The sequence below is a fragment of the Bicyclus anynana genome, chromosome 3 (genome assembly GCF_947172395.1).
Source record: "Bicyclus anynana chromosome 3, ilBicAnyn1.1, whole genome shotgun sequence".
NCBI lineage: Eukaryota > Metazoa > Arthropoda > Insecta > Lepidoptera > Nymphalidae > Bicyclus > Bicyclus anynana.
Genome location: NC_069085.1, coordinates 4,111,109 through 4,136,036, shown reverse-complemented (window position 1 = coordinate 4,136,036; position 24,928 = coordinate 4,111,109). Strand labels below are relative to the sequence as shown.

The window sequence follows — 24,928 nt, the reverse complement described above, 5'->3', positions numbered from 1 at the left end:
GAAGAGAGGGGGAGGGCTCGATAATCCTTGAATCCGGCAACATGCTCTACTACCGGGAGGGCGACCAACAGTCCCAGGGTGGTGTCGGATTTATCGTTCACAAGTCCCTCGTGAACAATGTTGTAAAAGTCGAGAGTGTGTCGAGCAGGGTAGCGTTCCTAGTCCTCCGAATTACCAAACGGTATTCGTTGAAGGTTATACAGGTTTACGCACCGACCTCGACACATCCCGACGAGGAGGTAGAGGTATTGTATGAAGATATTTCTAAAGCCATACATGCCTCAAACTCTTATTACAATGTTGTGATGGGGGATTTTAACGCAAAGCTGGGCGAACGTAGCGATTCAGAGTTGAAAGTGGGACGATTTGGGTATGGGCAACGGAACGATAGGGGCCAAATGTTGGTTGACTTCATGGAGAAGGAGGGCCTCTTTATGATGAACTCCTTCTTCAAGAAGCCACCACACAGGAAATGGACCTGGATGAGCCCCGATGGTTCCACGAAAAATGAGATTGACTTCATCTTGTCTACCAAACGGCAAATATTCAACGATGTTTCTGTGATCCATAGGGTGAAAACCGGTAGCGATCACCGAATGGTTAGAGGCACGTTGAATATCAACGTTCAGCTGGAACGGTATCGACTGGTGAAGTCTACGCTCCGACCTACTCGTGCCCATATCCAAAACCCCGAGTCCTTTCAACTAGAACTGCAGAACCGCTTTGATTGCCTAGCAAATTGCGAAACTGTGGACGATCTGAACAACAGGTTCGTTGAAACTGTCCATTCCGTTGGGTCTAAGTTCTATAAGACCCACCGTACGAAAAGAAACAAAAAGTTCTCAGACCATACACTTAAACTCATGGAAGAGAGGCAAGAAATGAGATTACAGTCTTCAGCAGATGCGTCAAAATACCGACAAATCAGTAGACAGATCTCTAAGTCACAAACCAGCGACTTGCGAAACTTCAATACCGAGCGTATTAAAAATGCGATTGAAAACAATCGCGGCTCGAAAGTTTTCGCCAGAGATCTGTCTATTGGACAGAGGCAGCTGACGCGTTTGAAGACCGAGCACGGTAATCTGATTTCTTCCAAGCCCGAGTTATTAAGTGAGGTCGAGAAGTTCTATGGACAGCTATACTCGACTACTCAGCAGCCTGTTGACAACTTGGCTAAAGACCCCAGAGCCAAGTTGACCCGACACTATACCGAAGATATCCCGGACGTCAGCCTATACGAGATTAGTGTGGCTCTCAAACACCTGAAGAACAATAAGGCGCCAGGTGAGGACGGAATCACAGCAGAACTCCTGAAAGCGGGTGGAAAACCGATACTTAAAGTCCTTCAGCGATTGTTCAATTCCGTCATTCACGAGGGCACGACGCCTGAGGCGTGGCATAGGAGCGTGGTGGTTCTGTTCTTCAAAAAAGGTGACAACACCTTGCTGAAGAATTACAGACCCATCTCGCTGCTAAGCCATGTTTACAAATTGTTCTCGAGAGTCATTACGAATCGTCTCGCTAATAGGTTTGACGACTTCCAGCCTCCCGAACAAGCCGGTTTCCGAAAAGGCTTTAGTACCATAGACCACATCCATACGCTGCGGCAGGTTATACAGAAGACTCACGAGTATAACCAGCCACTTTGCTTAGCGTTTGTGGACTATGAGAAAGCCTTCGATTCGGTGGAAACCTGGGCTGTGCTAAGGTCATTGCAGAGATGCCGAATTGATTACAGGTATATCCAAGCGTTGAAGTGCTTGTACGAAAACGCCACTATGTCAGTCCGTATTCAGGATCAGACTACGAGGCCAATCCAGTTGCAGCGAGGAGTGCGTCAGGGAGATGTGATCTCTCCGAAGCTATTTACCGCCGCATTGGAAGACGTCTTTAAGCTTCTGGACTGGGGCGGACTTGGCATCAACATCAATGGCGAGTACATCACTCAACTGCGGTTCGCGGACGATGTAGTCATCATGGCACAGACTCTGGATGACCTTAGTACCATGCTCAATGACCTCAGCAGCGTTTCTCAACAGGTGGGCCTGAAAATGAACATGGGCAAAACAAAAATAATGTGTAATGCTCATGTATCGCTCCACCCAGTTATAGTTGAGAACGCTGCACTCGAAATTGTAGACGAATACATATACCTAGGACATATGATCCAGTTAGGTAGGTCCAATTTCGAGAAAGAGGTGAACCGTCGAATCCAACTCGGCTGGGTTGCATTCGGGAAACTTCGCGACATCTTTTCGTCCGAAATTCCTCAGTGCCTGAAGACAAAAGTCTTCGAACAGTGCGTGTTGCCAGTGATGACCTATGGTTCCGAGACTTGGTCGCTAACTATGGGCTTCATAAGAAGGCTCAGAGTCACCCAGCGGGCGATGGAACGAGCTATGTTAGGAGTATCTCTGCGTGATCGAATCAGAAATGAGGAGATCCGCAGAAGAACCAAAGTCACCGACATAGCTCAACGAGTTGCGAAGCTGAAGTGGCAATGGGCGGGGCACATAGTTCGAAGAGCCGATGGACGTTGGGGTCCCAAAGTGCTGGAATGGCGACCCCGCACTAGTAAGCGCAGTGTTGGCCGACCCCCCACCAGGTGGACTGACGACATCAAGCGAGTCGCAGGGATTCGCTGGATGCAGGTGGCTCAGTGTCGTGATGTTTGGAAGTCCCTACAAAAGGCCTATGTCCTGCAGTGGACGTCCATCGGCTGATATGATGATGATGATGATGATGAAATTCATCATTGGTTATTTTACTCTTAACAATTGTGACGTCACGTTATGATTTATATTGTATTTAATTTCTCAATTTTGTGTTTCGATATTTTAATATTATTTTACGATTGTTATAAATCTCCTCTAATTAATTAATGTGTTTTAGATAGAATTATAACGTTTGGTTTTATAATAATACTCCGGAACTATTATTAAAACGTACTTGTATTGTTAACATATTCGTGTTACCCACAGTAGACACTAACTTTGCAAATATTATAAAATAGAGGGTTGTTTGGCAGATTTATTGATATACTACCATCAGTGTGTAATATTAACATTATAGCGGAAGCTATGCTGAAATTGTTATCGAATAAATTTGTGTACAGTGAAAATATTATTTTACTTCTCCCACCTTCTGTTACACTTTTCTTGGTAAGCGTACATTACGGCGATAGGCCTGTACTTGTATTTTATAGGTGCTAATTAATAAACAGAAACAGCAATGGACGCCCAGACAAATGGCGGTTGTACGAGCAAATGCAAGCTACTTGACATCAGGTTTTATTTTTTATCTCTTTCTAACGAGTATGTGCGTCTGAGAGGGACAATTATTATCCCGCTTATTTCAAAATGATAAGGATGTTATTATCTAAATGATAAGGTCAATAGTTCAATAGTCAAGGTCAATAGTCAGACACCTCGCGTATTGGTTTTAGAAAATAATAATTTATTTTAGTATTTAGTTTATTGTGCGTGTTAGATTTTTTTGTTAGTTTAAATTGTGCTAGATTTTATGTGTTTGTTTAGTGCTGCTGTGCTTTTGATTGATCTAGGAAGATGTAGTAAGGTAAAGAATTAGTAAGGACGGCCTCCATGGCCCAGTGGTATGCGCGGTGGATTTACAAAACGGAGGTCCTGGGTTCGATCCCCGGCTGGGCCGATTGAGATTTTCTTAATTGGTCCAGGACTGGCTGATGGAAGGCTTCGGCCGTGGCTAGTTACCACCCTACCGGCAAGGACGTACCGCCAAGCGATTTAGCGTTCCGGTATGATGCCGTGTAGAAACCGAAAGGAGTATGGATTTTCATCCTCCTTCTAATAGGTTAGCTCGCTTCCATCTTAGATTGCATCATCACTTACCCTCAGGTGAGATTGTAGTCAAGGGTTAACTTGTAAAGAATGAAAAAAAGGTAGGTATTCAGCCAAAAACACATGATCGAGATACATAGTACAAAATTCCGCTCTTCGCTACTGTTATATAATATAATAATGAATATTGACTGTACCTAGTCATGGATATTAATATAATAATAATAATAATAAAATTCTTTATTTAGCTGAGTACATACAACTGAGAAAAAAAAAACAGATTCAAATTAAGTAAACAAAAAAAAATTAAAAAGGGGCTGCACACCATCCGATAAGACTCTGCAGAGTGTGGCTTCCTGGTGTGCGGTCTCTTCGTACATGCCACTTATTTTAACTTATAAAACTAATAATAATGTTACTTCAGCTAAAAAGGTTACTGCCTCAGCATGATGCTGCAGCGGTTGCTGCAGCATCATGCTGAGGTGGTACTTGTGTTGGTAATGATTTTTTTTTAATTTATTTGGTTAACCAACAACCTTACATTTCTTACAAGCTATATAATATTTTAATAACATAGGTAACAAGGCAAAATGTTCGGCCACTTATAGGTTAACACTACATGCTCTAAATAATAAGATTATCTTTATAATTATAATACTAATTAAAGTTAAAGTTAAACAGTTTTACAGCTATACATAGGTAAAAGAATATAGATACAAATTTAAAAGAAAAAAAACCGCATGCATTGAAATACGAATACATTTAAATGAACAAAAAAAAAATTAAAATATAAATTATAATGTAATATGATTAAAATAGATTAATAGCTACACGAAAAAAGGAAATGTCCTTTTTGAAATTGGCTAGGGATGATGATAAATACCTGTAGCTTCATCAATCAATACAGTATCAGATACAGGAGCCGCGCTGGCGCTCAGCCATCGCTCGACGATGGTGAAGAACCGGCTCTCTTGGACCATCGTCTTGTTGGGGATCGGCAAACGGTCCACAGTCAGGAGCATTTCCAGTCTGAAGATATATATCGGCAAGTGAGTTGATTGGTTAGCAAATCGTTCGTTATCAACCCATATTCTTCTCACTGCTGAGCTCGAGTCTCCTCTCAGAATGAGAGGGGTTAGGCCAATAGTCCACCACGCTGGCCCAATGCAGATTGGCAGACTTCACACACGCAGAGAATTAATAAGAGTAGGCTGGTGGGAGGCTTCGGCCGTGGCTAGTTACCACCCTACCGGCAAAGACGTACCGCCAAGCGATTTAGCGTTCCGGTACGATGCCGTGTAGAAACCGAAAGGGGTGTGGATTTTCATCCTCCTCCTAACAAGTTAGCCCGCTTCCATCTTAGACTGCATCATCACTTATAATCAGGTGAGATTGTAGTCAAGGGCTAACTTGTAAAGAATAAAAAAAAAAAATAAGAAAATTCTCTGGTATGCTCACGCTCACGGTTTCCTCACGATGTTTTCCTTCACCGTTTGAGACACGTAATATTCAATTTCTTTAGCAAAATCTACGTTATTTATTGTGATAGATAACCCTGGTTTTCATGTGATAGTATCAGCGCTATAATTGATTAATATTGTAGTTAGAGGGTAGAACTGTGTTAGTAAGTAAAATGATCGTTCCGCTAACAATTGATGGTGTTACTTTGTGTATCTGCTATCCTTGACACGTAAAGCTTAGAACCTGCTCTTAGACTATGGCTCCGTCATCAGAAGTGGGATTTAGTATAATCCGCCGACATATACAAAGGTCTCTCAAACAGTAAACCTTTCTTGAAACATTTCTCAATAGGATAATTGAAACTTTTTTTTAAACGGTCTTAAATTATTCATTACTAGCGTAAGCCTGCGACTTCGTCCGTGCGGAATTTAGTTTTTCACAAATCGGTGTTTCGGTTCAGTAGCCGAGACGTGAAAGAGTAACAAACATTCATACCATCAAAATCATCAGGTCTTAACAAATCTCGGGAATTCGTGGATTTTTTCGGGATAAAAACTAACCTATGTGTTAATCCAGAATAAAATCTATTTCCATTCCAAATTTCAGCCAAAGCGGTTCAGTAGTTGCGGCGTTAAAGAATAACAAACATCCATACAAACTTTTGCGTTTATAATATTAGTAGGAAGTAGGATTGTTCTACTAGATTGATATACTTTGATGTTTAGTACATCAAGTAACATTGTGACATTTGGAAAATTTGAAAAAATATATGATTTTTAAATTAACTTCTATAAGAAATCCTTAACTTTTATTAATTAATATCGATATATTTCGGACCTTTATTTCAAGTACTATACGAAATTAATATTGTTTATATTAAATTTGATACGAGTCAACTACCCTATTCTAACCAGTCGGCCTAATAATGTAGAGAAACAGACAGATGTCAACTAATAGCAGCGCAAATTTCAGCTAAATCGGTTCAGTATTTGCGCCTTTAAAGAGTAACAAACATCCAAACAAACTACCATACAAACTTTCGCGTTTATAATATTAGTAGGATTTTAAGATTTTAAATCTACTTACCTAAAGGCAAGCGGCGCATCAAGACACCACGGCGCCAGGAGTCGCAAACCGCGATAGTCGAGGAACAAGCGTCTACACGGTAGGTGCGAATCGCGCAACAGTCGCAACAGAGCGGTCTGCGCCGGTCGCGTCTTGGCGCGCACAACCGTACGCGACAGTCGCAGCGTGTGCGCTTGGTTCTTCACGCCTGTACGGCTCAGCGCTTCTAGGTCGTCTTCAATCTGTCGCAAAAGAAATGTATGCAAGTTATGTTACAGGCAATATGACATAGTAGTCAAATAGTTAAAAATAGTAATAGTATTATGATCAGTGTTTTATAATCTATTTTAAATTGATTATATTACAAAGAAAATCGATTTGTTTTGTATTTGTATGATTCTATACAAATACAAAACAAATCGATTTTCTTTGTAAAAAACTGATCGATTTTATGTATTTTTTTGTATAGTGTCGGATTGGACCTTGATAACGGACTTAGATCCACCCACAAATAAAACTTGAAGAGGGTGAACTAGTCGATGGAACTTCATATGGAGATTCGATCATTTCCCAAGTAAGGGTTATGAAATGTCTTCCGTATAATGAAGTTATGGATGAAAGCAATAAAATAAATAAATTTTATGAATCCAAAACTAAAATTGACAAAAAATTTAACTGAAAAAATAACAATTAAATAACTTTATAGATTAAAAAAATAGTTATTTAATAATACAAATTTGAAAGTCGTCTTACATCAGCGTCCTGCACTAGATCTGGCGCCTTGGGCTTGTATTTCCTATCTCTTTTCGGCTTGCGCACCCGCTTTATCTCTGTCTCAACTCCGCCTGTCAGTTCGCGCGCCTCCTCCGACGATTCTGTTGTACCCGATTTCGATGTAGACACGTCTTCCTCCTCCTGAATATAAAACATGGAATTGCTTAACAACTTAGGATACACTGGTGTAAAATTTTTACTTTGCTACTTAAAAAAATATATAAATATGTCGTAGAGAATAGCAAAATTAATTAACTACTTCATAATAAATTTGGATCTATTAGGTCCATTAATAGGTAGGTAGATACGGTTATTTTTGTTTGAAAACTAACGTGATCGAGACGATTCCTATTTATGTTCTATGAAGAACCTTTAGTTCGTTTAAATATATTTTATATATTATACAGGGTGTTTTTATTTCGCGTAAATAATTCCTGGAATAAATGTCGTTATTCTAGGCTACATTCATGACTGTTCTCTTAAATTTCAACTTGTTATTCGTGTAAATGCGTTCTCAAGGTAAAATATGTATTTTATTCAAACTTCTTTACAAGTTAACCCTTGACTACAATCTCACCTGATGGAAGGTGATCAAAGATAGAAGCGGGCCAACTTGTTAGGAGGAGGATAAACATCCATACCCCATTCCCCGTCCCGTAGGGTGGTAACTTGCCACGGCCAAAGCCAAATACCAACCAGTCAAAAGCTAGTTTTGCCCATTATTTGCTTCTAAACAATGCGAAAATACTATTTCACCATCAACTAAGCAAAAAAAAATAATAAGCGTGTACTTTGCTCTTAGTAAGGAGCATTTTTTTATAAATTTTCCGTTAAATTCCGTTCTAAATCTAAATTTATCATTATCATAATGGTAAGAAACGTTGCGTTGCTGCGATCTGTGGCTTCGGTTGACTGATTGAATTTTAAATCTATTTAAATTAGGTATCCATTTTATATGAAAATAAGAAAATTCATTGCTGTTTTTTATTGAAATAACCCGCAATATGGTTTTAAAATTCCAATACCCCGGTATAGTGTCTACTTTGAATTCATTTGAAACTGATGCTGCACCTGTAAGAGCGGCAACGTCGCAATAAGTCGTTGACGTCGATACCCGTATGGAGCGGCAACGTCGCCCTCAATAAGCGACGTAAGCTACACGAGATATTTCCCGGCGATAATATCGTAATTCGTCGTACCAAAAAATGAATAAGGATCACATACACCCTTGACCTATTTTCTTTCATATTATTGGACACGTCTGAATATATCGATAAACATTATCGAATTGTCGAATGATACAAAATTATGACGTATTAGTTTACCTATACGTAAATAATGACTACTATTCCATATTACAATAATAATCCAAAGAGCAGGATTTTTTTTTCTTCTTCAGGTATACCCAGAAGAAAAAAAATCAGCGTTCTATGATAACTTCGCTTTTCGAGTGTATTCCCCAGTGAGAACATCCCCTCATTGTTTTTATAATAATATGTCTAATAGTAGAGGAGCCGAAGAGGGGATTTTTGCAGTTACTCGAGCGCGGCAGATAAACATAAGGGACTATACCTTACACTTTGTCGAGTACCTCCACCGAGTATGAGCCCTTAATATTGGTGGGTACGTTTAGGGCAACCAAAAAAAAAACTAACTTTATAAATACTCAACCAGCACGTCAGATTAAGATAAGGTAGGTGAGTTGATAGCTAAAAACTGCACATTTCGAAAATCTGACGATTTGAGCGTAACGTAATGGAATGGGAGGGTTTCAAAGTTACAAAATTAAACCCTTATATTTTAGTGCTCGAGGTACGAGTGCGATTAATTTTTTACTTATTTTTAAGGAAATAATCTCCTAATTAATCGCTAAAATTTTCTAACAATTTCAGTAAGCCAAAGTAATAAAAATTGTTTTTAAAATCTGTAGTTTTTTTTCCCCCCGCTAAAAGCGGAAAAAGTAAATAACCATTTATTCTTCCTATAATTTAATCTACCAAATGTAATCGGTCTCAATGACGCTCGAGTAACTGCAAATTTAGCATCCCGGGCTCCCCTACTATAAATAATGTGCTTCCTTTTAAGCCTGCTCTGATATGTTCTGTGAATCAGTTTTGAAGCCAGAACATTTGGATGACTCATTAGTCGTGTTTTATACTTTTACGAGACACTGTCAATCTCTTGATTGACAGTTTTCACCTTTAGTTGCTCGTGAATCTCGTTTTTATGAACCACGGAACACCAGATTCTTCTCAAAATTAAGTTTTGGGTCCTTTGCAGAATGGATATGTTTGAGTTGCTGGAACTTCCACATAGCTCGATGTCATACATCCAGACAGGCTTCAATATTACCTTATAAAACAAGAGTACATAATAATCCAACAAGCAGGAATTGACCTACAAAAATTGTTTGCAATTTTTTCATCACATTCTTACATTAGTGTTTTCTGAGAACGCGAAGCTAGTTAATGACCCGCATCGCCCATCTTTTAACCATTTAGTTACCGGTAAAACCTAACATTTACCATTATTTACAGAAACTTACTCGTATATAAGAAAACAATATAAGCTAAATTAGTTTATTTAACTCAAATTGTACATTCAGGTGAGTGTCCACCAGTGGCGTATGATGAAATTTAAATGAAGGTGAGCCGTTCTAAAGAAAAGGAAATTCATATAGCGTGGTTCAAACTACGGTTTCTTATAAACATATTTAGACACTGTAATACAATGAATATGCATGATTTTTTAAAGGTAACGCGGCGGGAATCGGCTTGCATGAAATGTTCGCCGCTGGTGTCCACTCGGGTGAGTGTCCACTCAGGTAAGTGTCCACTCAGGTGAGTGTCCACTCGGGTGAGTGTCCACTCAGGTGAGTGTTCACTCGGGTGAGTGTCCACTAAGTTGAGTGTCCACTATAACCGATGTTACAACGTTACCTCATCGTATTCGTCGTCCGAGTCAGGCTCAGCGCTGATTTTCTTATTTTCATACAATTTAGATACCTAATTTAAATAGATTTAAAATTCAATCAGTCAACCGAAGCCACAGGTCGCAACAAGCGAGTGGAGCGTTTCTTGTAGATTTTTTTTTATTATGTCACAAATTAACCCTTGACTGCGTTCTTCATCAGATGTTAACTGAAGATGGAGTCGATGGAAGTCGATGGAAGCGGGCTTAAGATTTGTACTAACATGGGATTTCCTGAATTATGAATTGATTTACGGTTCGTAGTAGGCTGTTTACCATTATGATAATGATAAATTTAGATAAACGGAAGGGAATTTAACGGAAAATTAAAAAAAAATGCTCCTTACTAAGAGCAAAGTACAGTATTATTTTTTTTGATTAGTTGATGGTGAAATTGTATTTTCGCATTGTGGTTCAAACTACGGTTTCTTATAAACATATTTAGACACTGTAATACAATGAATATGCATGAATTTTTAAAGGTAACGCGGCGGGAATCGGCTTGTATGAAATGTTCGCCGCTGGTGCCCACACTGGGTGAGTGTCCACCCGGGTGTGTATCCACTCGGGTGAGTGTCCACTCAGGTGAGTGTCCACTCGGGTGAGTGTCCACTCAGGTGAGTGTTCACTAAGTTGAGTGTCCACTATAACCGATGTTACAACTTTACCTCATCGTACTCGTCGTCCGAGTCAGGCTCAGCGCCGATCCAACCGCGGCAATTTTCAGCGCCACAGTAGCAACGCTGCGCCACCTTGCTGCACCAAACAACATAATATTATGTTTGTATGTAATTATATAGTGACACTAGCGGACCCGGTCAAGCTTCGTTTTGACATAAGTGCATTTATTCTCTATCCCTACTCTACCCTTCTATACCTCTACCCCTACCCTACCCCTACCGCTTGACTCTTAAACGTTTGTATGGGAAATAGAAAAGGGCAGTTTTTAGGCTTTTCCCGGAAATTATTTGATTTTTACTCACCTTTTAAACCTTCCCTATACCTCCACGAACATTTCAAAACCAAGATAAGATAAATCCGTTAAGCCGTTCTTGAGTTTTAGCGAGACTAACGAACAGCAATTCATTTTTATATATATAGATCGCAAAAATCGCTGGCATGGATTAAACTAGCCAAAGATCCTGTCCTAGAGGGGTTCTTGTCTTACTTTTAAAAATTTGTTTTTAAATGTATTTTTATTTAATAAGTATAATTTGTTTAAATTTCATTATTACTTGTAAAACAAGAAATAAAAGGCTTTTTTATTTTATTTAAATTTATATGGTGAAACAAAATATATATCCGTCCTGGAAACATCACAAAAAGAAATTAAATATCACGTGTCTCAAACTGTGAAGGAAAAACGTCGTGAGGAAACCTGCACACCTACATAAGAATTTTCATAATTCTCTTTAAGTGTGTGAAGTCTGCCAATATGCATTTGCAGCCAGCATGGTGGACTAAGGAGTAACCCCTCTCATTCTGAGGAGATTCGTTCTCAACAGTGAGCTGAATATGGGTTGTAATCAGCAGACACATCGCCATTACCGGCCCACTACAGTACAATTCCTTTTTATTAATTTTATCTTTCTACAATCATTCATGTAGAGAAAATACGCTAGTTGACATTTTTTTAAAGGTCTTAGTTAATTATTGTTCTACTAGATTGAAAAAAATATTTCTTTTTTGAGACGTGATTACATGAATATTTTTAACCGACTTCCAAAAAGGAGGAGGTTCTACGTTCGGCTGTATGTATGTTTTTTTTTTTTTTTTTAGTTTTTAAATATCTTTTTGACAATACGAGCCAAAATGCCTGTCGGCCATGGTGGACTATTTTTCAACTGGTTCATGACGTCACTATAACAAGTCGGACACCAATGTCAATCAGTTCTTCGTAAAAAAAAACTAATGTTTTACGACTCATTGAGCTAGGTTAACTTTATTTCTTGCGCTGATCCTATCATTTATAAATAAATCACTCAAAAAAGATTCAAAAATAAACATCAAAGCAACAGACATAAAATGTTAGTCCACAAACCGTATACACTTTTTTAGTTAAATAAATTCCACAAATAGAACTTATTTATAAAATGAAGACCTTAATAAATTATCCTATTTTATGTTGATGTGGCAAAAAGTAGTATTTAATGTAAAAACAAAAATAAAACTTACCCAAACCGTTGAAACTGGTAGTCGAAGGTTATCTCCTCCCCAACAGCAATATCCCTTTTACTGAAGAAACCTATCCTCAGTTCTCCGTTCACGGTCCACTTCTGAGTTTCGGCGTTCGGTTCACATGAATGGTTTATGAACCTTGATATGTTGCCCTTAAGCGTTGCATCAATGACTGTATCACCCTTCAACGACATGAAGTAGTGGTGCAAGTTGTTGTCATCAGAATATGCCTGCGCTCGTTTGTAAAATTGTTCATAATCTAAAACTTCGCCTACGTACTCCATTAGGAATTCGCCGCTGCAAAATAAAAGGGGGCAATGAAAAATTAACAGGGTAATGTAATAATATTACTATAAATAAATATAATAAATAAAAACTACAATATAAAAATACATACTAGCAAATAGGGTATATATATATAGGGTAATAGGGTACATATAGGGTAAAAGGGTATAAATAAATACTTTGCAAATCCGCATAGAAATCTCTGACCGTAACTTTAAAGAACAGATTTTCAACGTTCCAATAAGTTCACACATTGCAATAATTGCATTGCATGTGACCGGTTTTTTTAGAAGATAAAATAATATCCTTAAAATACAGACCTACAGATATACGCAATATTATAAAATAATGGTCCTTCACTGCATCCATCTGTTTGCGGTGAACTCACATCACGAAGAGGATTTTGATGCTGTTTTCACCAACATTTATTGATTTATGAGAAAGATTTCGTGTGAATTGATTAAAATTTGAAATATGAAATATTAAATGTACGTTAATTTATGAGCTTTCGTTGAAAACGCTGTTTATCTCTCCAAAAAAAAAAGTGTAATTCCTCTTTTTTAGATGTACAAAAAAGTAGACTGGCATATATCTATCTTTTTGGGGATACCTATTTTATTTTTAAAATACCTGTCCAAGTGCAAGTAGGACCTGCCCATAAAGGGTTTATTACACATTATAAAAACAGAATGTTTGTTACAGAGGAGTTTCTTAAATGTTTATTTTATTCTGGTTTTTAGTTGGTAGTTGTTATAATGATGGCTGAAATACATTATCTGTGAACTTTCAACTGTCCAATTATCATGGCCCATGAGATACAGCCTAGTGACAGACAGAAGGACAGTAGAGTCTTATTAATAAGGTCCCATTTTACCCTTTGGGTACAGAACCCTAAAAACGGTCACCTACAAAGATATTTTCTCACAGACAAAGTAAATAATAATTTAATAAGGTGGTTAACAAGATAAATAATATGAGTAATTAAGTATATTATGTTATTTTGATATGGTTCTATTTGAAATTATATAATACTATAAATTACAAAACTATAGTTAAATATTAAGTCACTGAAAAATACATTCGCCATAATTATTTCGCAAGTCACAATCCAACTGACATATTGAGATTACCTAAAATCTAAATAATAGACAATTATTTATTATAATATTATTAGTAATGGCATCCTTGTTACTTTAAAAACTACATAACTATGACAGATTTAAGCATTAGTTTTTTATAAGTGAGGTCAGTCTTTATACTGAATTTTGCTACATTAAAAATTCCACAGATAATGTGACAGTATTTAGCATAGCATATTTTACAAGTACAATGTTTATTGTTTATTATTATTAATATTACAACTCTTATAGTTAAGAATTTTAGGAAATGAAGGCATTCTGTATAGGTACTACTCACTTGGGAATATCCGCACTGGCCTCTACACCACACCCTTTCTTGTCAGCGTAAAACACTTTCAGAGATCCATTTTGCCTTTTCTGAAACCTTCTGTTTGTACATCTATCGCCAACTGGACATCTAGAGTTACTGAAAATTATATAATATTAATAAACATTCTGATAATAATAATTATTATTATTCATGTAGGATTTCATAAACGTTTTTTTATTGATTTTCCTATACTTTAATTCAAGAAATCATAATCATAAAAATTATTATATTTTATTTTATAAAAATAAATAAAATTTTATAAAACCTGTTTGCCAAAAAACCAAAATAGCAAATTGGCAACAGCATTTATTTGCCAATTTTGGTAATTAAAAAATATATTTACCACTCAATCATAAGAAGTCTATTTAAACAATCTTCTCCGCAAGCAAGCTCCCCTCTCTCCAACTCATCTCTTGTCATAAAGCAATCACAAATCATTTTCTTTGTCTCCTTACTTATCATACGATCACATAAATACTCATTCTCTTCTAAATGTTCATACTGGCTTATTCTCTCTTCTATTATCTTGTCGTAAGCCTCTTTGGTGAGTGGTGTGTCAGGTTTTTCAATTCCCAACACTTTTTGTTCTTCTTCTAGAGGTGGCAATTTTGATGGCAATCCTGGACTAGCTAACGGAGAGTTAAGAGGAGAATTTGCACCCATTTCTAGCTCACTAGATCTCCTCCATCGAGATTTTACTTTAACAGGCATTTCTGAGGGAACTGGGAAATGTAAAGGATTTGCATTATTTTGTAGTCCATCACAAGACTTCTCTTGGCTATCAGATCCCATTTCTTCTAGCTTCAACTTGGTCTGTGTGATCAAAGCTTTCTTCAAAGGTGTCTTTACTAAGCCAAAGCCTTTTGTTTTTTGTTTCATATTGCTTATAGTTTTAATTCTACTAGATCTTCGAACCCCGGTTGGTGAGGACTCTGCTGAGTCATTGGAATTATTAGGATTCTGTTCTACCATTCTAGATGAGTTACTATCATCTGACAGAGTTGAGCTCGGCGTTAAACTAGGGTCTGGCCTTATTACTAAGTCATTTTGAGGATCAGGAGTACCACAAGGTGGTGTACTGAGATCAATAATATCTGAAGCCTCCATAGGAGAGTTTGGATTTGATTCAATTTGAAGATTGAGTTTAGCAAAATCTTTTTGAAAATCTTCTTTGCATTCCTCTTTCTTTGAATTTGTTTCTTCCAGTATTAACTGATTTGGACTCTCAATGTTGATGTTGTAATAAAGCTCCTGGTTGTCATCTTCAACTATTTGGACAATGGTTATTACTTCATCATCATCATTATATTCCAAATGCTCTGCAACTGTTAATTCATGATGTTCTTCATTTTCATTGACAGGTATGCTGATTTCTTTACCAGATTCCTCTTGATTTTGATTGTCCTCCACTTCACTCATAATTTTTATATCTGAATCAATTTGTTCTAAAGAATTTATACTTACACTATCCTGCACCGTCTCAGACTTCTCAATTATCTCACTTATGTCATCACTGACAGTCTGTAATTCTTTTTGTAGAAGAGACATTGTACACTCTTTTTGTGTGAGAACTGGTGACATTTCTCTAGAGTTCCCTTGCAAGATCAGAGGGCTGGGGCAAGCCCTGCTGTATGTGTCTGAATTATTGTCCATTGCATTTGAATCAGACTCTGAACCACAATGTGGATCCATGCCTCTAGTGTCTACACTACTGTTGGTTTCACTGTCACTACCAATATCGTATTTGAGTCCATCACTTTTACTAAGTAAACATCGAAATTTACCGAATTTTTTATGCAGTGCCACAAATGGAATTAGATTTGTTTGAGCGGTTTTTAATACTTTTACATCAGAATTTTGTATGGTTTGAGTGGAGGGCTTAATTTCCCCACTCTCGGTTTCCGGGGGCTCTTTGTTTTCGCCGGATGTCTCGGGTTGCGGTTCGGTGGAAGCAGAGGTCTCACCCTCGCTTGCGTTGGCCACCTCGCCCTGTTTCCCGCGTCGTGTAGAACGCCGCGAAGGGACTTGTGTAGACGGCTTCCTCCTCTTTGCCATTATAGGCAAACGAACACAGAATTCACACAGCTACACCAAACATACAAGCATGCTTTGGAATGAAAACAGTGACCTCTTTCAATCGTTACTCGGTTGTCAATGCCATGTTGTTATGATGCATGTGAACACCCAGTATTTACAACGTTTTACAAGGCAATTTCTGTAAAAATAAAACATTATGTTTAATAAAAAAAATACATTTAGCCTAACGACCGGTGCATTGCCCCAAAAACATAAAACGAGTAATACATTTCATGAACACTTACCATTCTTGTCATACATTTTTATGAAAGACCTGTATTTATTAGGGATATTATCCTTGTTTAGAAGTATCTCACAATATCCTTTCACAAAGAAACTGAAACAATAATAAATTAATATTTCATTTATTAAATAAATATTTAATTTAATTCATCACTTTTTTTAATTGGCATCAATCGACCATCATTTTTATACCATAGTTGTCATTATTGTACATAAAGATGGCGCTCATAAAAATATAATTCCTCTGAGATTTAGATTGTCTATGCTTTTTATGTAGTTAAACAAAAAATCAGTAAAAGATTTGAAGGATTCATTTACAAAATGCTTTTATTTTGGAGTGGTAAAATATTACAGTGATGACTGTAATAAACTGAAGAAAATCGGATTTCGGTTTCTCGTCGATTAAAAGATGTTTTGAGGAGACACGTGAAATTTTCTGTGGCAAATACATGTTACGTGTCAACTGTCAATTCAATCAAACCAAAATTGCATTTTTGTTTTTTGTCAAATGTCAATATAATATAGCAATAGCAGTGCTTTTCTATTTGAAATTGTAATTATTTTTAGTATCTTGGTGTGTAATTTTAATATATATAATTAAATCTGTTTTAATAATGACTAACGAAACGCCCGAGGTAATTTTTATGTTACTACATTGTGTATTTTCGAAAGTTTACATGAGTTTGGGACACGTCACTCTTGCCGACGATTATATTTTTTACAAAACACAATTCAATGTAATGTAATTAATTTCTGTGTAATTCTTTATTTGCTCTCATTAATAATGCTATAAAATTACTAGACAGTCTCTGTTAGCCGTAGTTAACTCACGGTTTATTTGGCTCGTAACATGCCATGCACTATTTATCCGGTTCTTTTTTTGAATGGCTGACTTATTTGATGGAGAAATAAACCTGCAGTACAAAACACACATATCCATAAAAATCATGTATCAAACTGTATATGTCACGGGTATTAAATAAACTGAACAGTACAGTTGTTGCCCTTTCCACATCCTAACCCTTTTCTGTATGCAGCAAGCATAAGATAATTTGATAATTTTAGCATGGTTTATGTTCCAGGTGGTTAAAATTAACAAATGGGATGGTGCTGCTGCCAAGAACGCTATTGATGATGCTATCAGAGAGGTATTTATAATTTGTACATACAATCTCTTCTTCTCCACATGGACCCAGTAGGTGAGGTCTGCATCTGATAAAAATTTGAAGATCGTGTGTAACCTTTTGAATATAAATCATAGGTATTTTTTTTTGTATATCACACAGTTAAAGTTTTAAGATTAAATAGTATTAAAATCTTTCAATGAAGTCACCGTTATATATAATGTATGGATGTGATGTATAAAATATAGTGTATCTCATATCATCATCTACCTATATTCGACTCACTGTTGAGCATCAGTCTCCACTCAGAATGAAAGGGGTTAGGCTAATAGTGCACCACACTGGCCCACTGAGGATTGGCAAACTTCACACATATAGAGAATTAGGAAAATTCTCAGTTATATTCAGACACAATCTTTATAACATCTCTGAAATAAACCACAGGTCATACATAAAGTATACTAAAATCAGGACACATGTGATGACTTCATGTGGCTGGAAGTTGTGTTTATACCTAAAAAACTTTGGTATTTGTATTGTGCAAATTAACGCACAATGTTCACAAAAGTCATGAATATTTAATCTGACAGTATACACACAGTTTTCCCGACTATTTTATCTTTTTTTTTATTCTTTACAAGTTAGCCCTTGACTACAATCTCACCAGATGGTAAGTGGTGATGTAATCTAAGATGGGAGCGGGCTAACTTGTTAAGAGGAGGATAAAAATCCACACACCTTTTGGTTTCTACACAACATCGTACCAGAACGCTAAATCGCATAGCGGTACGTCTTTGTCGGAGGGTGGTAACTAGCCGCGGCCGAAGCCTCTCACCATCCAGACCAATTACCAATTAAGAAAACCTCAACTGGCCCAACCGGGGATCAAACCCAGGACTTCTGTCTTGTAAATCCACTGCACCACAGAGGCCGTCATAATCATATATTTCGTTTAATTCATTCTATAAATCTGAATGACCTTGCAGGTTTTCACTGGGGAACTGAAGTGTAAGGAGAGTTTTGCACTCATAGACGGAAGGCTGTTCCTCTGTGCTCTGGCAGTAGGCGTTGCTCTCTATGCTTTACTGTGGGACTATCTCTACCCATTCCCACAGTCAAGGTAATTTTGATTTTACACACTAGTATTTAAAGAGAAGGGATAATGAGAAGGTATATATTAATTTTTAAGATAAATAAGGGTAAATAACGTCAGTATTATATTAGCTAGGCAGGGCGAACAACACGAGCACAGAAGGGCAGAGTTAATTGATTGTCGAGGATTTCCTTAACCCTAAGTCCGTTGTCCATTGTCCAGGGTTGGAGATTTTCTCTCTGCCATGCAATGGACCCGGTACCCACATAGTGAATCTAAGATATTTGTCTTATCCTACTTCCTACTAATATTATAAATGCGAAAGTTTTTATGGATGATTGGATGTTTGTTACTCTTTAACGCCACTACTACTGAAGCGATTTGGCTGAAATTTGGAATGGAAATAGATTTTACTCTGGATAAACACATAGGCTACTTTTTATCCCAGATAAATCTGTGGTTCCCGAGGGATTTGTGAAAAATTAAATTCCACACGGACGAAGTCGCGGCCGTCCGCTAGTAATTAATATATAAAAAACTAAGATTGTCTTGATGTTTATAAAATAAATAAGAATATATAGTTTTGATATATTTTAATATAAATAAATATATAAATATCTTTTAATATAATTATTCTTAAATTATAACAAAGTTTTATTACACAAAATATTTTTTTTTGCAGATTGGTACTTATAATCTGTGTCTCGTCATATTTCATTCTCATGAGTATTTTGACTCTGTACACTACCTTCAAGGAGAAGGGCATCTTTGTGGTGGCGCGAGAAAAAGTCTCCAACAACACCAGGACTTGGGAAGCCAGTTCTTATGTTAAAAAGTAAGTACACTTAATTTATTTATAGTCTGGCAAGTTTGTTGATAACACTCCCATGATATGCGGGCGACAGGTACAAAGACTGCGCGGATGTGTAATTGTGCGTGCGGGGAATTGACGGGGGGTCCCCCGGTCCGCGCGCAACATCGGGGGTGTTACGAACGAAGTTGCCAGGCCATAGTAACTAGGGAATGCTTGCTTATCCGTTTGTGTGAAACAAATGGGGATGATGACACTAGGACGGAATATATTGATTTTTATAATAAATTCGGATAAATAAGGTCAATGTTAACTAATTTATACATAAAAAGCAAAGATTGACTGGATATTTGCAAAATAAATAAGATTATAAAATTTCAAATCTAATAAAAATCTTTTATTGTAATTAGATAAAAATTCCTTACATTAAATGTGACATTTTCAATAATTGAACTATTAACATAAACGCACAAATAACAAAGATATTAGTAATTTTATTTGGACGCCCATACAAATCTAACGATCAGCGAGCCAACGACGTCACTAACTCGTGCCATTTTGTATGGAGCGTTTTTCAGGGATCCGCGGCAGCGCCGCAATTCTGACTCTTTAAATCCCTGTAGCTCCGAAAGTAATTATCGCAGATACCCTGTTACTTTGACAAAATTGCTTTACTATTAGCATACTCCTAATTTATATACAATTTAAAAAACTGTCACTGTCATCCCTATTAATCCAAAGACAATAAGGCTACTTAAAGAAACACTGAATGTAGATTATAAAAATTGTTACCAGTAATAACTTTATAGTATTTTAATTGAAACACAAAAATAAAAATCTGTTTTTAAATTTATGCTATTATTTAAAAACATAATAATGTCAATATGTAATAATTTAAAAATGAAAAAGAAGAGAAATGGAACTAAAAACAGAATTAATTTGCCTTCAGATTTCATAAAACAGAATGTTTGAAGGCATTGTTAAAAAGAAAAGTAAAACTTAAAAAAATGGGACATAGTCAAGAACTAAAATCAATACAAAAGTACCCATTTGGCTCTGCACCACATCAGTAGAACATGTTATTTTTTTGCCTTATTTTACTTTTTTATCATTGTATTTTTATAGTCATATTTACAGAACTATAATTATGTATATTCTTCTTTGATTGAATTATAAACCTGTACCTTGTTTGTTATGTATTTTGGACTTGATTAGTGACAAACATTTCAATGAGAACAATGTAAGTCTATGCACTAAACAGTTTTTCTACCATACAAGTATCAACAGTGACAAAAATAAGTTTCTTTATATATCCAAGTATGATTTGCACATTTAAGTATACTCTGATAGCACACTAACTACCTAACTAACACCTCAATACTTTAAGAAATATAAAAACCATATATTCTGATGATAATGTGCCCTATCTGCCATATTTATAAACATGGATTAAGATTTAAATCCCAATTTTCTTCGAAGTAAAGTGAATTACTACTTTTTAAAGTTCACTTTACTTTGAAGAAAATTGAAGTTTAAATAATAATTCAGGTTTATAAATATGGCCCTATAAGCACAACCGCATGACAAAGTCCTCGTCCGCGCGTTACAGAGAAGGTTGGCATGACGTCAGAAGGGAGTTAGAGAGGTTAGGGGAGAAACAAGATTGAAGATGAGTGACTGAAAAATATCCTTGCTTCTATGTCGCTCCCTCGGATGCAATACCACCGCAAACCTGTAATGATTCAGAAAGATTCAGTTATAATAAATAAAACATGTCTGGTAACATGTTGCTACGTGTTTTATTCATCATTGTGTCTAATATGTAGGAAGAATAATACAAGCAGAGAAGGGGAGTATTAATCGATTGTCAAAGAATTTCTTAACCCTACATCCTTTGGTCACAAGTCCAGGACTCTGCTCGATGTTTTTTTCTGTGCCAAGCGATGGACCACAAGAGTTACGTGTATGACTAAACTAGTCTATCAAAAAAAATTTTGGTTAGTGTGCGATCACCTTAGGGTGCTAACAGAGAACAATAAAAATTATTCACTTTGTTCCCAGACACGATGACAAATACAACCTCGTGCTGGTGATGAGGGACTCCAGTGGCAGGACTCGTGAGGCCTCCGTCAACAAATCCTTCGCCAACTTCATCGACACCAACGGCACTGTCGTCCAAACACTCATTGTGAACGAGATCACCAAATTGTACAACTCACTGTCGTCCGAGAAGAAAGAGAAGTGAGTGTGAAGTGATGGGGAGTGTTGTATTTTTTGTGCACAATTCACTTACAGTTAATTAATCTCAATAAATTTTATGACATAAAAATATTGTTTATATTTTAAACTTGAAATAACTAACAATAGTTTTTTTACACATTTGCTCGTAAAGTATCGCTTATTTCACCAATTTTACTATCGTAATGTATCTCATTACGCACGTGTCGTAATGTAATATAAAACCTGTAACATCCGTCTAATAACGAACAGTAATTTTTAAATCTTGGCAAAGAGTTTTAATGTCAGAAAAGTGCTCAACATTTTATGAATAAAATTAACTCTGAGAGATAAAATATAATAAAAAAACATTTAATTTTTTAACTTTAATAATTTTGACAATAAAATGTCAACCATTTATCTGTATCAGAAACACAAAAATATTAATTTTCTTTATTAATAATACTGGCTGTTATTGGTGCATTTGCCTAAAAAAACAATCAAGACAAAAATGACAAGCGTATCAAAATGTCATCATATTATGGAAAACAGGCATAGATGCAAATTCATTTTCAGAAAGTGTGTTCAAAGTTCATCTTTATGCGTCAAGTGGTTTTCGAAATTTCGTGATGAATGACCTTTTTATACATCATAGACTATTGATGATGAATTTTAAATAACATATGGATTATTCAAATGAACATGCGATAGCCAGACAACAATAACAAACATTAAAAAACATGCGCGTGTTTTGAATTGTGGGCCTCCTTCGTTTTTAACCGACTTCCAAAAAGGAGGAGGTTCTACGTTCGGCTGTATGTATGTTTTTTTTTTTTTTTTTTTTTTTTTTTTTTTTATGTATGTCCAGCGATAATTCCGTCATTTGTGGACCGATTTTGAAAATTCTTTTTTTGTTTTGAAGGGTTTCATTCCAGGGTGGTCCCATTTTTTTCATGTCAGGATCTGATGATGGTATCCTGGAGAAATCGAGGGGAACTTTCGAAAATTGTAGGGACGGCTAGTGCGTTTGTTAGTGTTTCCATAAGTTATTTTAAACCACTACACTTTTATGAAGGTCTGGAGTTGGTCTGATGATGGAGCCGAAACACAGACGATGGAACTCGTCAACGATTTACAGCAGGTACCTTTTGTTTGGACTTGATTTATTTGTATTGATGAGAACTTTCCACCTAGATGGGTTGTAACTGTATTAAGGGTCTGATGATGAAGACGAATGACAGTTAAGAGAACTCCTCAACGGTTCACAGTAGCTACCTTGTGTTTGGACTTGATAAATTTGTATTGATGAGAACTTTCCACCTAGATGGGTTGTGACTGTATTAGGGGTCTGGTGATGAAGACGAAGGATAGTTAAGGGAACTCCTCAACGGTTCACAGTAGCTACCTTGTGTTTTGACTTGATCATTTTGTATTGATGAGAACTTTCCACCTAGATGGGTTGTGACTGTATCAGAGGTCTGGTGACGAAGATGAAGGAGAGTTAAGGGAACTCCTCGACGGTTCACAGTAGCTACCTTGTGTTTGGACTTGATAAATTTTATATTGATGAGAATGTGACTGCATAGGGGGTCTGGTGATGAAGACGGAGGACAGTCACCTTTCACGATTTTATGAATATTCATATTACGTGTGGATAAAGGGGGAGTGAAATTTTGTATATGAGTTAAGGTAGTATTTTTAAAATTGGGATTGTAGGACTTAGATACTTATCATAAGAAAATAACGTTTCAACTAATTGCTTATTAATTTTTGTTCACACTCAGTGGGTGTGCTAACACTAAAAATTAAAAAATAAAAATTTTAATAAAAAAAATTCAACCGACTTCCAACTAAAAAATTAACCTAAACTAAAAAGCAAAAAATAACATCTTACTTATGTGCTACCTTCTGATCAGTTTGAAGGCGGTGCCAATCCAGTGTCATGTTTTAATTAAAGCCGTTTCTGAAAGAACCACAGAAATTTTGTAATTTAAACGGCTTAAATTAAAACATCACTGGCTTGGCACCGCCTTCAAACTGATCAGAAGGTAGCACATAAGTAAGATGTTATTTTTTGCTTTTTAGTTTAGGTTAATTTTTTAGTTGGAAGTCGGTTGAATTTTTTTTATTAAAATTTTTATTTGAAGTCGGTTGCAAATGTATTTTTTTTATAATTCATATGTGAAATATTTTATAATTATATTCCTATGTACACTAAACGTCGTGGCAAACCTTCGCATGAGGCCATTTATTTATTAATTAAAGTTGTAAATAATCTAACTTGTTCTTTATAACAAGAAGAAATAAAAATTGCCCACAAAAATACGAAAATAAATAAAAACACATTAAAAATGAATAGTTGAAACCTTTAAAGTTAAAAATATAAAAATAAAATATATAATACATTTATAAGTTAAAAATTTCTTTATTATGAATTTTCTCTATGCCCCATCTTCTCCATAAAGGTATATAAGCGGCCAAAAACTCCGTTTGTCGCCTGAAGGTGGCTATTTGGTTATTGAAGCTTATTGGTTACTTGCGTAAAAGTACTAGCCAATGGGGAGAAGTTGGCAAGTTATATAAATCAAGCTTGACTGGGTCCAGTAGAAACGTTTTAATCGTTTATAGCTTAGCGCATTTGGATTTATTTTACTCGTGAACTAAGGTTGGGACTTATCATGAAAGACCTTGAACTGGGACTTCATATTTTATTATTTGATAACATAGTTTTAGTTGTAATGTCTTACATTGGGTACATTAGTTCGTAAAAGTGTATTACTATGTGGTCGTTTAAGAATGTTAACATTAGAGATTAAAGCAAAGTGGTAGGTCTAAGCTATATATCCTCTCTCCTATAAGGAAGTAGGTCTGGCCCAATATGGGGTCAAAATAGGCTGATAATGACAGTGGTGTGCACAAGTTGTTTAATACAAAGGGTAGGCATTACCTATGCGTAGAAATTGTACAAAATCTATTTATTTTTCTTTCAAAACATGTTCGTGATGAGTCTTCAGGGTAAGCACCTGTGCACGCCACTGAATAATGATGTTTTCTTTAAAACCGCTATTGCTATTTGATTCCTTCTATTTCGTTTTACCTCTTGATGTCTTTAGATTATTTTTATAAAATCCGTGTTTTCAGCATAAACACCAAAAGTTTTTCTAATGTAGATCATACCCGAGGAGTCTTCTAAACTGGCTGGTCACAATAGTCTCTATAGTCTATACAAAAATCTACATATTAAAGTTTCCCAAACGTAGGCGATTATCTTCCGAGGAGTCTTCTTAAACTGGCTGGTCACAATAGCCTCTCTACAAATCTACTTACTCGTATACACGCTAGATGGCATTGTGACAGAGCG

General features: G+C 36.2%; 2 protein-coding genes across 3 annotated transcripts in view; one reads left to right on the top strand and one right to left on the bottom strand.

Annotated features, from left to right (window-relative positions):
- The window catches only part of LOC112054435 (histone-lysine N-methyltransferase SETD2), a 38,700-nt gene extending 22,166 nt beyond the window's left edge, over positions 1-16,534 (bottom strand). For both annotated transcript variants that reach the window (XM_052891326.1, XM_052891327.1), the window contains exons 1-8: positions 16,325-16,534; positions 14,347-16,218; positions 13,971-14,099; positions 12,267-12,566; positions 10,760-10,847; positions 7,101-7,262; positions 6,369-6,589; positions 4,705-4,850 (exon numbers count right to left, since the gene is read on the bottom strand). In XM_052891326.1, coding sequence (XP_052747286.1) covers positions 4,705-4,850; positions 6,369-6,589; positions 7,101-7,262; positions 10,760-10,847; positions 12,267-12,566; positions 13,971-14,099; positions 14,347-16,058 — 2,758 coding nt within the window. In that variant the 5' untranslated portion in view covers positions 16,059-16,218; positions 16,325-16,534. The remainder of the gene's footprint in view (positions 1-4,704; positions 4,851-6,368; positions 6,590-7,100; positions 7,263-10,759; positions 10,848-12,266; positions 12,567-13,970; positions 14,100-14,346; positions 16,219-16,324) is intronic.
- Positions 16,535-16,793: 259 nt separating this feature from the next.
- On the top strand, positions 16,794-21,679 carry LOC112054441 (signal peptidase complex subunit 2). The gene is made up of 5 exons (XM_024094234.1): positions 16,794-16,957; positions 17,405-17,470; positions 18,433-18,566; positions 19,222-19,374; positions 21,412-21,679. The coding sequence occupies exons 1-5, from the start codon at positions 16,937-16,939 to the stop codon at positions 21,593-21,595; spliced, it is 558 nt and encodes a 185-aa protein (XP_023950002.1). The 5' UTR covers positions 16,794-16,936; the 3' UTR covers positions 21,596-21,679.
- Positions 21,680-24,928: the final 3,249 nt, after the last annotated feature.

Excerpts from the sequence above, each read along its gene's own strand:
- LOC112054441 (XM_024094234.1), top strand. The coding sequence starts at position 16,937 with ATGACTAACGAAACGCCCGAG. Across the intron at positions 18,567-19,221 it reads TACCCATTCCCACAGTCAAG|ATTGGTACTTATAATCTGTG; the intron begins GTAATTTTGATT and ends TTTTTTTTGCAG. Across the intron at positions 19,375-21,411 it reads GCCAGTTCTTATGTTAAAAA|ACACGATGACAAATACAACC; the intron begins GTAAGTACACTT and ends CTTTGTTCCCAG.